This window comes from Lepisma saccharinum, chromosome 13 (assembly GCF_977018435.1).
Source record: "Lepisma saccharinum chromosome 13, izLepSacc3.1, whole genome shotgun sequence".
Classification (NCBI taxonomy): Eukaryota; Metazoa; Arthropoda; class Insecta; order Zygentoma; family Lepismatidae; genus Lepisma; species Lepisma saccharinum.
This window is the reverse complement of record NC_139241.1, coordinates 75,792,918-75,807,937: the sequence shown is the minus strand read 5'-3', so window position 1 is coordinate 75,807,937 and position 15,020 is coordinate 75,792,918. Positions and strand designations below refer to the sequence as shown.

The window sequence follows — 15,020 nt, the reverse complement described above, 5'->3', positions numbered from 1 at the left end:
TACTTCCTTTCGTAATCGTTTCATACATTGGAAATGATTTTCGATGAAGTTCTTTTTAAACTGTCTCTGGCGTGACAAACACCGATGTCACGGCTCCCGTGTGACGATAGGTGGGCTATCAATCTCCGCCAAAACCGCATCACTTTGCTCCGTAACGTAAAACTTTCCGGTAGAATTTTTACGTGTTGTTTTATGTAGCTGTCGAAATTATTCCATGCATAATACGAAACCTAATTTTTTTCGGGGACTGGATTTCTCTGGTAATGTTGACGAATAGAAGCAAATGCTTGACATATTTATGGCCATTCATTTTATTTAGCTATTTTCTGTCAGTTTTTGATAATCCCGACGATGAGGATGAAAGGAAAAGCACCAACATACATGGACAAGACAAAAGTCCTATATAGGATTACAGTGGATATGAGTTCAGACACCAGAGCCTCTAGTCTGTAAGGTGAAGTCCGCAGTAAACTGCTTGTATGATAGGTTAACATGTACGTGTTTACGGAGTCACCCCTCCCATCTCAGGAGGAGGATGAGTAACGATTGCATGAAATTGAAATGATGACGCTCAGAAAGACACACATGTAAAGCAAAACAAAGCTCGAATTAAAATAAGAATAAACAAATCAAGATAAAATAGAGCGAAATGCTATTTTGCATTTTTACTAAATGTCAAAATCTCTGCAGACCATAACTACATTTTCGTCTCTAGAAACACCGATGCTGTGAGTACAGATCGAAACGCTTCTCGCATAACTTAGTCTTGAGCAGATCACACAAATTGAACCTTCTGTTATAAGGCATTGAAGCAACTAGTGTCACCTGTTCTAAGAATGCCGGAACTTGTTCGCTGGTCGGTGTTTGCTTGTGTATGATTGGGTGGTCAATGAATTCTCCCTTAAGAGTTTTAAGGTACAAAGGAACCATAGAAGTGAAATGATTTTTGACGTAGTGTCTCTCCTTTACGTCGAATGGTATAAAGAGTAAGTTGGTGAGCCTTTGTTAGACCGAGGAAATATTATTTTATCGAGTACTCTTCTAGTTTAGATCTCAGGGTGCGTTACGTCATAGTGTCATTAAAAAAACATATATAAAAGTTATCTAGAGCTAGAACTGCTTGAACATGATTATTCATTCAATTCAGAACCTCAGTAATCAAATTAACCACACGAGCGGCTGTAAGAAGGTAAGGCAACCATTTTCTTACACTTAATAATAACTTAATTCCGTTTTTAGTAATTTAACAGCCATATTTATGGAACTCTACACTCAGAGAACTAAATGCATCATATCGATTGATGCACTAAAGTGTGTCTTATGGCTTCTTCAAAGAATCAGATTCACATTTGATGCATTTGGGTGCATTTTTGTATGTAGTGAAAGAAACACCAAAGTGCGTCATTTGATTCAAGTGAGGATTTTTTTCAGTCGAGATGCACTTCAATGCATCAGTTGATGTTCCTTCCTGCATCTTCTTTGATGATGCACTTAAACGTTTCTTCTGAGCTACATAAGCACAGTAGCTCAGACCAAACGTTTAAGTGCATCATCCAATAAGATGCAGGAAGGAACATCAACTGATGCATTGAAGTGCATCTCGACTGAAAGAAATCCTCACTTGAATCAAATGATGCACTTTGGTGCATCTTTCACGACAAACAAAAATGCATCAAATGCGAATCTGATTCTTTGAAGACGCCATAAAACACGCTTTAGTGCTTCAATCGATATGATGCATTTAGTTCTCTAAGTGTACCTTAATTGGATCATACGACTTGCAGGTCCTAGTGACGTATGTTCAGGTGACATAATATGGGTTTATTGATTGATTCATTTGGTTTATTTTGCCTCGCTTCTTACGGAACTTTCAGCTAATTTTCGAAGAAGGGTATGAGTGATGATATGATGAAATTGATGAATGGACATCCATGCTCAGGCCGGGATTCGAAACCGAAACCCCTGGCGTCGTAGCGCGATATACTAACCACACCGTCACGGGGGGTGGCAGGGATTGATAGATTTAAGAAAAAGAAAGGATACATAAAAAGAAACTAGAAACTTATAGAAGTGAAAGCATTGGAAGAAAACGAGAAAATAGCGAGCAACGAAGTGAAAAATTGTGAGTTTAAGATGGAATTATATCAAGAGACTACATAATATTTTCCAAGTCAAAGAGCATTTAAGTGTTGATAAAAAAAAGTAGCTTTGAGGTAAACACAAAGAACCTTTGTTAAGGTATTATGCTTGGAAAGTTTCTACGGTAGGCATGGAAGTCGTATTAACAGTTTAGTCGGTAGGGAGACTAACTGTAAAACTCGAGCCCCGGATCACTGGAGCCCTGAGGCCCGGGACGATCGATACCACGGGGTGGCAGCAGGAATATTCTGCATTGGCGGCTGCGAGTCAAGTCCACACTCTAATCCATGCGTACCATGAACAGCAAGTTCCGAAGGGCACAAGGTGGGCGGAACTCTACTTCTATATCCCCTAAGTGCCTCCATGATTTGGCGCCATCATATAGGGGACCACCTTGACTTTTTCTTCTTAAAGTTGCAATAGAAACGAACCTCGCTGCAAATCTTTGCGTGATGCTCGGGCTCGGCATTTGACAGACGTTCTTGGCTGGTCATAGACTGGCTTGTTTCTTCGGTAAGCATGGAGGCCGTAACGGTTTCGTCGGTAGGGCGTCTAACCGTGAATCTAGAACCCCGGGATCGATACCACGGGGTGGTAGCAGGGATATTCCGCATAGCGGTTGCGAGTCACGCCCACACTCTAATCCATGCGTACCCGGACGTTTCGAAGGGCACAAGGTGGACGAAACCCTACTTTCATATCCCCTAAGTGCCTCTATGGCGCCATTATATAGGGGACTACCTCACTTTTTTTTTCATGAAAGGTTTTGATAGAAACGACCTCTGTTTGAATGTTGAAGTCCTCGAAAGCTCGATTCCAAATTTAGGTTTGGGCAAATGACGCTTTCAATGTTCATTGGTTTGGAAAATGAATATGAATCGAGGGTGGGTACTGGATGGAAAATAAAATTGTTTTGTGTGGTGATGTTGACGATTGGAACCAGTTGCTGGTTACATATTTGTCGTTGAATTTGCGTTATTTTACTTCGTTATTTTCTGCCAGGTATGGCTAATCCTGACAACACGGATAATGAGTGATGACGAATAATGACGAGAGAATAACTTAATTTTTATTTTGCTGTGTTTTCGTTTCTCTCTTGACTAATCGCGGCGATGAGAATGAAAAATGAAATTTATGAAAGGAATACAACAAACATGTATGGACAACAAAACAGGAGCCATGCATAGGATTTAACTGGCTGTGAGTCCAAACAACAAAGCCTCGTTAATCTGCACAATCCAGGACGTGTAGTACGTATTAGAGAGGTTGGTGTTTGGAAGCTTACAACTCACCATGAGGATGAATACATGAAACTGATCAAGTAACACTCACAGAAGGAAACCCAATGGACAAAATGAGCAATTAGAATAAACGTCAATGATTTTCTTTTTTAATAATATTATCTATTTCTCTTCCGTGGTAATTGACAAAGGATACAGATCACAGCAACATTTTCTTCATTAAAAGCGCTAATGCCGTGAGTATGAATTGAACTACATTACTCTTCATTTAGTCTTGCGAGAACATACTGATTAAACCTTCTTTCATTAGACATTGAAGCAATAAGATTGTAAGTGCAAGTAGTGTCACCTGTTGTCAGATTTGATAAGCTTGTTCTATGTGTGGTGCTTGCATGAATGTGATTGTGTGTTTAAACTTCCCTCGCGGTAAGATGCAACAGGTACAGAACAGTACTGTCTCTCCTTTTCATCGAATTTATTATACAGCAAATTGGTGAACTTATGTGAGACAGATATACCTATTTTAGTAAGTACCTACTTTCCTAATTTCGTTATGAGCGTGTGTTACGTCATAGTTCCATAAGAAAACATAGAAGAAAGTAATCGAGAGTCAGAGAACTGATTGAACATGATTATTCATTCAATTCAGAACCTCAGTCATCAACTTAACCACATGACTGACTTTAATAAGGTACGATATCTCTTTCCATACTCTTAATCGTAGTAACTTGATTCTGTTTTCAGTTATTTTACACCTATTTTTATACAAATCTACGTTAATTGGAGTTATTGACGTGCAAGTCTTGTCTGTATTAACTTGGACCAAGAAGGTCATTTGTTACCCTGAAAGTTTTGAGATTTCTCTCGCTCAACGAATGAAGCGATCCTGGCGGAGAATGGTGGTACTATTTGCAGTAGTTGCATCGAACCATCGCCAGATGGCATTATGTCAATACTTTACATTGTATTATTAGGCGTATCAGTGTTTGGTGTTTCGGGGGTGATATTTAGCAAACTTTTCCTGTAAAGCAACTCATATTTTCGGGAGACGGTGAAAAGAAATGTATCGTGAATGGACACGGATGTTGAGAATCGATGGATTATCCTGAAGTTCGCGACTTGCAGCCCAAGCTGGCAACCGCCTGGAATTCTGGCTCTTCGTTCGGAGGAAATTCTTTCTACTCAGTTCTGGTGAGAAGCCGCTGAAAGGGGGTTGTCTGAATTTCAACTGTGGGTCCATTCTCGAGTCAAATCCAGAAGGTTGAAGCGACTTGCAGCCCGAGCTGCAAGCTGCTGGTAACCATGTGGAAAGATGGACTTTCGTTCGGGTTTCCACTGCGATAACAGAAAATGCTTTTCGCTCCAAGTCTTCAAGTTTGACTCCAAGAAAGCAATATGGAGCTTCAAGTTTAAACATTTGGGATACAAAGTTACTGGACAAAGAAATCTTATTTTCCATGCTGTGCTTTAGCAATACACTATCGCTATTTCGAATACATTTCTGGTGGGATTAAACATCCAACCCCCTCCTATCTTCTGCCCCCATCTTGGGCGTAAAATCTACCCACGCCCCTTTCCATTCTAATCTTATCTTGTGTATAGCGCAACGACATCTATTAGCAGGATTGAAACTACTGTGATGACGTCACTGAGATTTTGAAACAAGGGTCCTTGCTCTGGTGTGTATATAGTGGGCGATTCCACATTTCTTGTGTGTTACTTGTGTGACTCACACGTGCCATGTCCGGCTTTTCGTGTGTGTGAGTCAGGCCTGGTAACACACACGGGTTCACAGTGGTAATGGATATTACACAACAGGGTTTTCCGAAACTACCGCACCCAAAACGACCGATTCTTTTGAAATGTCTATTAGTGCCTGTCACCGAGTATTATCTTCGTGTAAATGTGTCTGAATGCGACGCCTTCTTGTAAAACTCATTGAGTCTGTGTTCCTGGGCGGTCGCTGAAAGGGAAAATGGCCATGAAAGTATGAAAATTGGTGTACACCTTAGATATAAGTCACGGTCTGAACCGGAGATTCGTCAGTTGTTTTTCTGGTGCAGTGGTTTGGTTGACTGAAACTATTATGGCTTCCTTGAGGGTTAGTATGTTTTTTTTTAAGTTAGTTTGCAGTTGTAATTACATGTTGTGCTCAGTGGCGTTGCAAGAGTGTGGTCTGGGGCTCAAGGGTGGACAAATTTATTTCAGGTAAGAGTTGGTTTCTATCAAAGGCGGATTAACGGTCGGGCAACCAAGGCGCTGTCCTCAGGGGGCGCCAAACCATCGTGATTACCACCAAAACCTTATTTCTGATTACATAAGCGTTGCTATTTGTTTGTTTCAGTTTATTTTAAGTCCGCTTCATGCACAGAAAGATTAATCGGGATTGGACCTACAGTTTAAAGTGGGATCTGAACCACTAAGTGAAATGAGTAATCTATTGTGTAGCTTTGTTTTATATTGTTATACTTAAATCCCACTTTGAACTGTAGGTCCAGTTCCGGATAAGCCTATCTGTGCATAGTTATTGCTCATTAAAATGGTAATTTATTTCCTCTCAAAAGAGGCAGATTTCTTTACAAATGTATTTTATGTTTACACGTTGAATCAAGCAATAGATGGAATCTCCTCCCCTTTCAAAAAAAGGAGAGTTTAATTCTCATACTGCAAACACCTCTTTCTCTCTCCTTCTGTCTGTCTGTCTGTCTGTCTCTCTCTCTATCTCCCTCTCTACGTCTCTTTTCATCTCCTTCTCTTTACTTATTCCCATTTTTCTCTTTGTTCCTTTATCACTATCTTTGCTTCCGTAAATTCTTCTCTTTTAAGACAACACTTTTTCTGGACTCGTAATTTTTCAACACACCATGATCACCTCAAATTCTACAAACAATTTCCCCCCTGTAAGTGATTGTTTTCCCATGGCTGGTATGAAACTGCCATTTCCAAGAAATTTCCAACAATAATATTGCAGTGAAGTTCAAGAACCTGTAACAACCCTTAAAAATGTCGAATTGTTCGAGATCGAAAAATCATTTCCCGAAATCTGTATCTAGAAGAATGGACACCGACATAAATTTTTGTAGGGGGGAAGGGGTTTAAGCCATGAATGAAACTTTAATACTAGAAATAATAACAATAGGCCTAATAAATTATTATTATCGTGATTATAATTATAATAAAATAATATAAATAAACCAATTTCACTTCAAAACTATTGTTATTTACTATAACGCGGAAAATGTATTATTTGCTTTAAATGGTAGAATATAGAAACATAAAGTGGTTCCTGCATATTAGAGTCAATTTTTTTCGATTTAACGGAATTTTTACTTCGTTTCTCTATGCGAATAGTAACTAATTGAACAAGCTTTCTTACTTGTTGTAACTTGAAATGAACGATGTTAATTTCCAGGGGGAGTCGACCCACCGGTTCGATCCCCCCCCCCCCCATGACGACGCCGACATCTGGAAGGGATTTTTTTTTCCCCAATCGTGGTACGACATTAAACGTTTACGCACAACCCCCTTACGAAATTTTGAGAAAATCCAATTTTGAAATAAAAGCAGTGATGGACTCGGGAAAAGACAAATTACTAAATGCAAATCTCCCTTCAAGGATATACCATTTCAATCTTCGAACAAGTTTTATACCGTGGTATTTACGAAATACTTTATTGTGTAACACCCCCTTCCCCCAGAACGCAGCTATATACACATCTTTCTGTACAACAGAAATAAGAATGTTACCGTTTTTTCTTGACAAACAACAACACAGATTTGTACTTGTAAAGAGTTTAATGGTAACTTATCCTACAAGATTAAAAAGTTATTTTGGATACTGGATTTTTGCTTTAGTTTCATAAAAATATTTATCATTATTTCCCGTAAAAAGAAATCGGCCAATACCGTGCAACTAGATTTTGGTATATAATTATATGTCCTTTTCGCAGTAGCGTATACTGAGTCCAATATCTGGGCTATGTCACTATGCCATGGTCCTAGGCTATGAATAGAAATAAATTTACCAACTTCTAAGAAATCAGGTTGCCAACTCATAGGAAATCAGGTTGCCAACTCATAGGAAATCAGGTTGCCAACTCATAGGAAATCAGGTTGCCAACTCATAGGAAATCAGGTTGCCAACTCATAAGAAATCAGGTTGCTAACTCATAGGAAATCAGGTTGCCAGCTCATAAGAAATCAGGTTGCCAACACATAGGAAATCAGGTTGCCAACTCATAAGAAATAAGGTTGCCAACACATAGGAAATCAGTTTGCTAACTCATAGGAAATCAGGTTGCCAACTCATAAGAAATCAGGTTGCCAACTCATAGGAAATCAGGTTGCCAACTCATAAGAAATCAGGTTGCCAACTCCAGAATCAGCATCATCATCTCGCTGATATGAATATTATTATTTACGATTTCTGATCTATTTTTCTCCTGTATTTTATTCTCTAGACTTCAGGCTTCGCAGATAGCCTAGAATATACGCTCCTGCCTTTTCGCATAAATTTCTAATGTTTAATTTCTTACTGTCATCTATGTTTAATAACATAATTATTAAACTCTTTAAGAACAATATGATTCAGGGTCAGGTGATTTTGGGAGATTTTAATGTTGGTGAAATTGATTGGTCACTTTGGAAACAAGCAATTTGTCAAACCAGATATAGTTCTAAAAGCTCCAAACTTATTGAAATGTGTGATCTCCTAAATTTTAATCAATACAATATTCCTTACAATGCATCTAACCAACTGTCCACACTTGATTTAGCTTTAAGCAATTTTGATGAAATTATTTTTAATACTGGTGTTGTACCTGTAAGTAATTTTGATGTATTCCATCCACCTTTTGTTTTAGATGTCAGCTTTTCTCATATATCATGTGAGACTAATGCAGATCTGTCCTTAAATGAGTCATATGATTTTAAAAGATGTAACTTTCTTCAACTTTATAATGATATAAAGGATGGTATTGATTCCATTAATCTGTCATCTGAATTAAATGAAATTGTAGACTCTCTTCATAGTGTGGTACTACAATCTGTGGGGAATAATACACCTAAGAAGAAATGTTTTCCTCAGCAGTCGCCATGGATAACTCGTAAAATTAAATGTTTGCTCAATAAGAAGAGAAAATGCTATAATAAGTTCAAGTCTACCAACAAGTTATCCTGGTATCTGAGATATGTGTCCCTAAGAAAGAAGGTTAAATTCGAAATTAGGCAAGCTAAGAAAAATTACTTTAATTATCTAAACTGTTGTTATTACTCTGACAGAAAGATGTTTTGGAAAAATATTAGTTCTAAGAGAAATGAGGTTCCTTATGTTCTGGGCCTCAATGGTGAAAAGCTTGAAGAAAATGTAATTGCAGATGTTTTCTGCCAATATTTTAGTACTACTTTTCAAAAACCTGCCAATGCTTCTGTAGAACCATGTGAATGGCATCATTTACCAATAGTGCCACCTAACATTAGTGACAATGATATTATGAAAGTTTTCAAGACACTTAAACCTAATGGCAACTCTGGTATACACCAAATTCCCTAATATATATTCAAAGGTTGTAGTGCTATCTTTGCACCACTAGTAAGTCACATATATAATAAATCGATAAAGATAGGAATTTTTCCCAAACTATGGAAAGAGAGTACGATTGTACCTATTCCAAAGAGCAAGGGTGATTACAGTATTTGAAATTTTAGACCAATCTCAATCTGTAATATTTTTAGCAACATATTTGAACAGTTAATTTTTAATTCTTTGTCTTTTAACATGAAATGTATTTTAAGTTCATCTCAGCATGGTTTTGTTTCTGGAAGATCTACGAATACTAATTTATCAGTACTGCTCTCAGTGTCAACCCTTCAATTCTGTTAAACTGGCAAACTATGGGTGTGCTCCTTTGTACTGTTCCTGGTTTAAGAGTTTCTTGTCTCAGCGAACTTTCAGAGTAAAGTTTAAGTCTAGTTTCTCCATCCCTGGGAATGTGTCAAGAAGTGTCTCTCAAGGGTCGCCCTTAAGGCCTTTCCTATTCAATATATTTTTGCATGATATTTAATATGTTATAAAACATGCAAAATATCTTGCATAAATTATATTTACAAATTGATAATAATATTTCTCATGAGAAGCTTCAGGATGATATTAACTCAGTTTATGATTGGGTTAATGCAAACCAATTGATTAAAAATCATTTGTGCAAACATTCTCTGGGAAAGAAAACTTCAAAATGTTTAATTATTTTATCAGTAATAATATCATCAAACATGTGAAATCCATGAAAGATCTGGGCATTATTTTGGACAGACGCTTAAAATTTGAAGACTATATTAATCACATCATAAATAAAGCAAGAAAGCAATGTACCTATATTATAAAAAAATGGAGTTCTTCAAACAACTTACAATTTCTAATTTTAATGTTTACAACTTTTGTCAGACCTATACTGGAATACACTATTCCGATTAGGTATTACGCATGTAGTGCTAAGATGAAACAATCAATAGAAAAAATACAAAACAGATTTATCACATTTATATATTACAAATTCAAGCTATTCAAATACTATTATGAGCATGATAACCTGCTGACCTAGAAATAGACAGACTTGATGTCAGACCTGAAATGCGAATTATATCTTATATGGAAGGAATCTTGGAGGGAAAATATATGGTACCAAAACTCCTTCGTATGATATGGCTTAAGGTGAAATCATACAATTTGAGAGGAAATAGCGAATTATTATGTCTTGATAAGAACTACAAAAATAACAAGTATGTTCTGTATCTCATAAACAGCTATAATTCGAATACTGTAAGATAGATAGTGATATCGTTGTTAAAACAATTTCAACTTCATATATAAGAATTATTTAAGAACTCTTTTATAGTTCTATAGATTAAATATAACAGTTGTATATTTTTTTATGCATTTTTAAAATTCTAGTAGTTTTAGGCTATGTTTTGCTAAATATTTTGAAATGCTCTCTTGCCCAATACTGTGGTTTTGGATACCTTGAAATATGTAACTTTGTAACCTTGTAACCATGTAACATGTAATACTGCTGTATTAAGGCTGAAAAGCTGTTCTCGGCAGTTTAAAAACACTTTTAAATAAATAAATAAAAGTGGAAAACGAAGGGACTTTATCCGCAATAATCTGGAAAATATGGTCTGTAAATGCACAATATTGGTGTATTAAACACTATATTTACAAAATAATTCTTAGGCAGTGGGGAGGATTAGGAGGACAAGGGGGCAGTTGCCCTCACTTTCTTAGATGGGATGCATCTATTATTCTAAGATTCTGAGTAGAAGACCTGGCCAAGGCTCACATATGCTTCTTCCATTTGCATTTCTTCTTCATCATCGTTATTAAAGATTGTACATTTATCACATACAAGTTCATGTAAATAGTTTTCGTAAATAAATTGAATTCATGATTACATTTGCTTTCGTTTAGCGTTTGAGATCATGTTATTCTTTTCAGGTTTTCACGTTAGCCCTTCTAGTCGCTAGTACTGTCAACGCTAGGCCAGAGGGCGGTGAGACTAGCGTAAAAACTAAGACGGATGATGCACTGGACACTCAAGAAAGCGTTGGTCTCGGCTATGGAGGCTATGGTGGTCTTGGAGGAGGCTATGGTGGTCTCGGAGGAGGCTATGGTGGTCTTGGAGGAGGCTATGGTGGTCTCGGAGGAGGCTATGGTGGTCTTGGAGGAGGCTATGGTGGTCTTGGAGGAGGCTATGGTGGTCTCGGAGGAGGCTATGGTGGCTCCGGGGGATATGGAAGCTATGGGGGATACCCGTACAGTAGCTACGGTTACAATAGGGGATATGGAGGTAAGGAGCTTGTCTATTATTGGAATATATCCACAATATGTATGGAAGTAACAGTTACTTGTAACCAGTGATGTGTGTCTAAGCCTCGCGACAGGTTAACTTTGCAGCAACTTTTCGCATATATAGACCCAAACGTGCGCGCAGAATATAGTTCCGCTGCAATACTGTGGATTGTCTCATTGTCTGTGATATGAACAGCTCGGCGGTTGAGGCAAAACTAGCACGGGAGATGCTGAGCGCAGTTTTTACGCGGATTAATACATAAAACCTGCTGCAAACTTAACTTGTCGCGGGGTACGCGTAAACAACGATAGTCTACATTCTACACGTAGACAATTTTATACGCTTAGATTACGTAATCTATGTAAACAACATGGCAAAAGGTGATAACTTAGCAAAGTGTGCTGTAGAAGTAAAACAAAATTATACTGCGTATCAGTTGCTGATGTGTGAGGAGAACTTTTCATAATGTTTCTTCCAAACTCGAACAATTTCTCACCTAGGAAAGAACCTAATATAGGAAATATTCTAGTGCTTTTTATGGGGAAAAGACCACTCTTGCCTCACGACTGCCATCTGTTGTTTTTCTTGCATACTATTCATCTTCTTCCTTAGTTGATAATATAAGAGAGGAGAAATTTTGTTGCAAATAGGATTCGTTTCAGTTCGTTAGTTAACCAATATAGTTGAAAATGTCACTTTCTTTTCATGAAACCCTTGAAAATTAATTCTAATGCACTTTAGATTGTCTACGTAGTCTATGTAAACTACAACCCAATGTAATCTACGTGTAGACAACGCATGTAGACGTAAACTTATAGTCTACGGCACAGCACTGCTTGTAACGCAGTAACAAGTAACAGTTACTTTTGTCAGAAATTCTAACTGTAACAAGTAACTTTTAAAAGTAAATAGCTGTGATTGTAACAAGATGTAAAATAAACAAAACAGTAATTTTGCCTGTAGTATTATATGGGTGTGAAACTTGGTCCCTTACATTGAAAGAGGAACCTAAATTGATAGTATTTGAAAATAAGATCCTTTGGAAAATATTTGGACCTAAAAGGGATGAGGAGACAGGTGAGTGGAGAAGGTTACATAATTTAGAACTACATAATTTGTATTCATGTTCGGATATTATTAGAATAATTAAATCAAGAAGACTTAGGTGGGCAGGCCATGTGGCACGACTGGGAGACGAAAGAGGATTCTTGTTGGGAAACGTGATGGTAAGAGACCTATAGGAAGGCCAAGACGAAGATGGAGGGACAACGTTGAGATGGACCTAAAGGAAATTGGTAGGGATGGAAAAGAGTATATAGATCTTGCTCAAGATAGGGACAGATGGAAGGACTGTGTTACTGCAGCCATGAACCTTCGGGTTTAATAAGGCTAGAGAGTTAGTTAGTTAGCTAGATTGTAACAAGAGTTACTTTTTTTGCAACAGAAGTAGGTTATCAACAGTTACTTTACGACACTGAAATTGTTTCTTTTTTTAATTTTTTAAATTTTGAATTCAAAATTTTGGGTGCGTCAGCACTTAGGCTATTTTGCACCCGTCACTTTATGCGGGGTCCAGCCTCTTACCTGAATTAAACTGTAACTATTAACATAACTGTAATGTTGAGAGACTAAAATATTCTGCATTAGGTTAACAGAACTATAATAAACATTACTCTAATGCCGTGTCGTAACTAAAATATTAAAACGCTCTGACTTCTGCCAAAATCTCAGCCTGCAAAGAGGCATTCAGCACATATAAGTACAAGACACAGGACAACACACAGAATTATACTGGCCAGGACCAGTCGCCATAGCCTCGCTCGTCCGCAAAATGCAGTCCAGCCTGTACTACGTGGAAGGTCACCCCTTACACCCCACACTGAAATTGTTAACTTGAGAGGAGCTAAATTTGGCAACTCTATTTCCAACTGTGTCTTCTATGGATGCTAAGGTGAAAGGATTCTCGCGGAATCTCATCAGGAAAGGAGGCTTCGTTGCATGCTAAATTTAGAACACCCACGCCTTATTGCAATTCGGCAATGCTAATTGCACTTCGTGGTGGAAGTTGCCATTGAAAGCTTGCTATCAAAATCCACGTATCGCCGTAAAGTTAGGCAGCACATACAACAACTTGTAGGGGAGCGAGGATTTCAGGATATAGGGTGTCCCATTTATATTGCCGGTGAGTGTACATCTTGAATTTAACTTTCAAATTTTAAATTGAAACATAAAACATTTTTTTAGCGATAGTTAATGCTCCATATCGCACAAATTAATAAACAGAAACAAAAGAGGTTTTCACCATTGCAATTTTCAAAAGATTTTATATCAGTTGAAATGGCGAGACGAAGATATTCCCATTTAAAATTCCAAAATTGAATTCAAGTTGGCGGGGAGGTTTTGTAACATTCCTCAAAGTTGCATTCATTGGTCTAATACATAATGGCAACACTTTCATGGGTTAAATATTATTGTGTAACTATAGATTTTTTACTTCCGCTTTATTGGGCTTCGAGCACTGAGAGGTAGCATGTGCATATTGACTCAACAAGTTAATTAAGATTTTTCTTTTTGTTCTAGGTTACCCTGGCTATTCAGGATATGGAGGGTATGGCGGCGGCGGCTATGGCGGTTATGGAAGCGGCTATGGGGGCTATGGAAGCTATGGGTATCGCTACTAAGACAAGTGTGCAGTTATTGCCTTCTTTTGGCTCATTTCTAAGACTTCTAGGTGACCTCTGGATAAATACTTATATCAATGTTTAAGACTGCACTATTATATTAGAAATTAAGCCAAAGACGAAAATTATCGATAAAAAAATATTTACAAACCAAGTGAAAAGTCTCCGTGTTAAATGCAAAATTTTAATAAAGTATATTAATCTGGAAAGCACTCATATTCCTTTATGAAGGATGTTTGTAACTATATCCAGCATATTATATATATGTTCTTTTATATTTCGATTTTTGTACATATGTATAATATATATAATATAATATTCTCATGAGATATTCATTGAAGGTAGTTATTATGTTCATATCTATGCATGAGTGTGTGAGAGAGAGAGTTTATTTGGCTAATTGGAATCGCTTTTCTAGCTCTGGAGTCTAGTTGCGATAATGATGATGGACGGATGCAGGAAGAAGCACAATATCTTACTCGATGTTTTGTATACAGTAGAGTTTCGATAATTCGCGACCGAAACTACTACTCCGGTATAACCTAGAGAAAATGGGAAGAGGTAAAAGAAAGGGGGGTTGACGAAAACTAGAGTACTGAATATTGTACTTACATTGCTCAGTACAAGCAACAATGATGTTAGGGAAACACGGTTAAACGATATTGAACTGGTGTTTGAAAGAAGTGGTCAAGTGTATTCTGCTTCAGGACCTCGTAAGAAGCCAATTGTCGACCTCTAGTACACCCTGGACTGCATTTTGCAAACTAACGAGGCTCTGGCGTCTGGATTCACAGATAATACGTCATTCTGTGGTGTAATCCTGTGTGGAACGTTCTCCATTTGTGTTTATGAGTCTCCCTTTCATCAGTTTCGTCATATCATCGCTCATCCTCATCTTCGCGATTAACCAAAACTGGCAGAAAAGCGATGTAAAATAAACCAAGTCAACAACTTACATACCGGGAACCCTCTCAGGTTCCTCGTTCGTTCGCACCCTACTCGTTCCAATACACTCTTGGAAGTGGCACTGTTTTCTTTATGCGAACAATGAACCCCTGTTCCTCTCGGCAACAATGCCATTTTCTTCACTTTACAACCCCTTCGTGTACGGA

General features: G+C 37.7%; 1 protein-coding gene across 1 annotated transcript; it reads left to right on the top strand.

Annotated features, from left to right (window-relative positions):
- The first annotated feature begins 5,376 nt into the window (after nucleotides 1–5,376).
- LOC145997054 (uncharacterized) lies at nucleotides 5,377–14,229 on the top strand. Its single transcript, XM_083133676.1, has 3 exons — nucleotides 5,377–5,481; nucleotides 10,873–11,224; nucleotides 13,808–14,229. The coding sequence occupies exons 1-3, from the start codon at nucleotides 5,467–5,469 to the stop codon at nucleotides 13,906–13,908; spliced, it is 468 nt and encodes a 155-aa protein (XP_082989802.1). The 5' UTR covers nucleotides 5,377–5,466; the 3' UTR covers nucleotides 13,909–14,229.
- Nucleotides 14,230–15,020: the final 791 nt, after the last annotated feature.

What these genes read in the sequence shown, in the direction of transcription:
- LOC145997054 (XM_083133676.1), top strand. An exon ending in TTACAATAGGGGATATGGAG is followed by an intron (nt 11,225 to 13,807) that starts GTAAGGAGCTTG and finishes TTTTTGTTCTAG; the next exon opens with GTTACCCTGGCTATTCAGGA.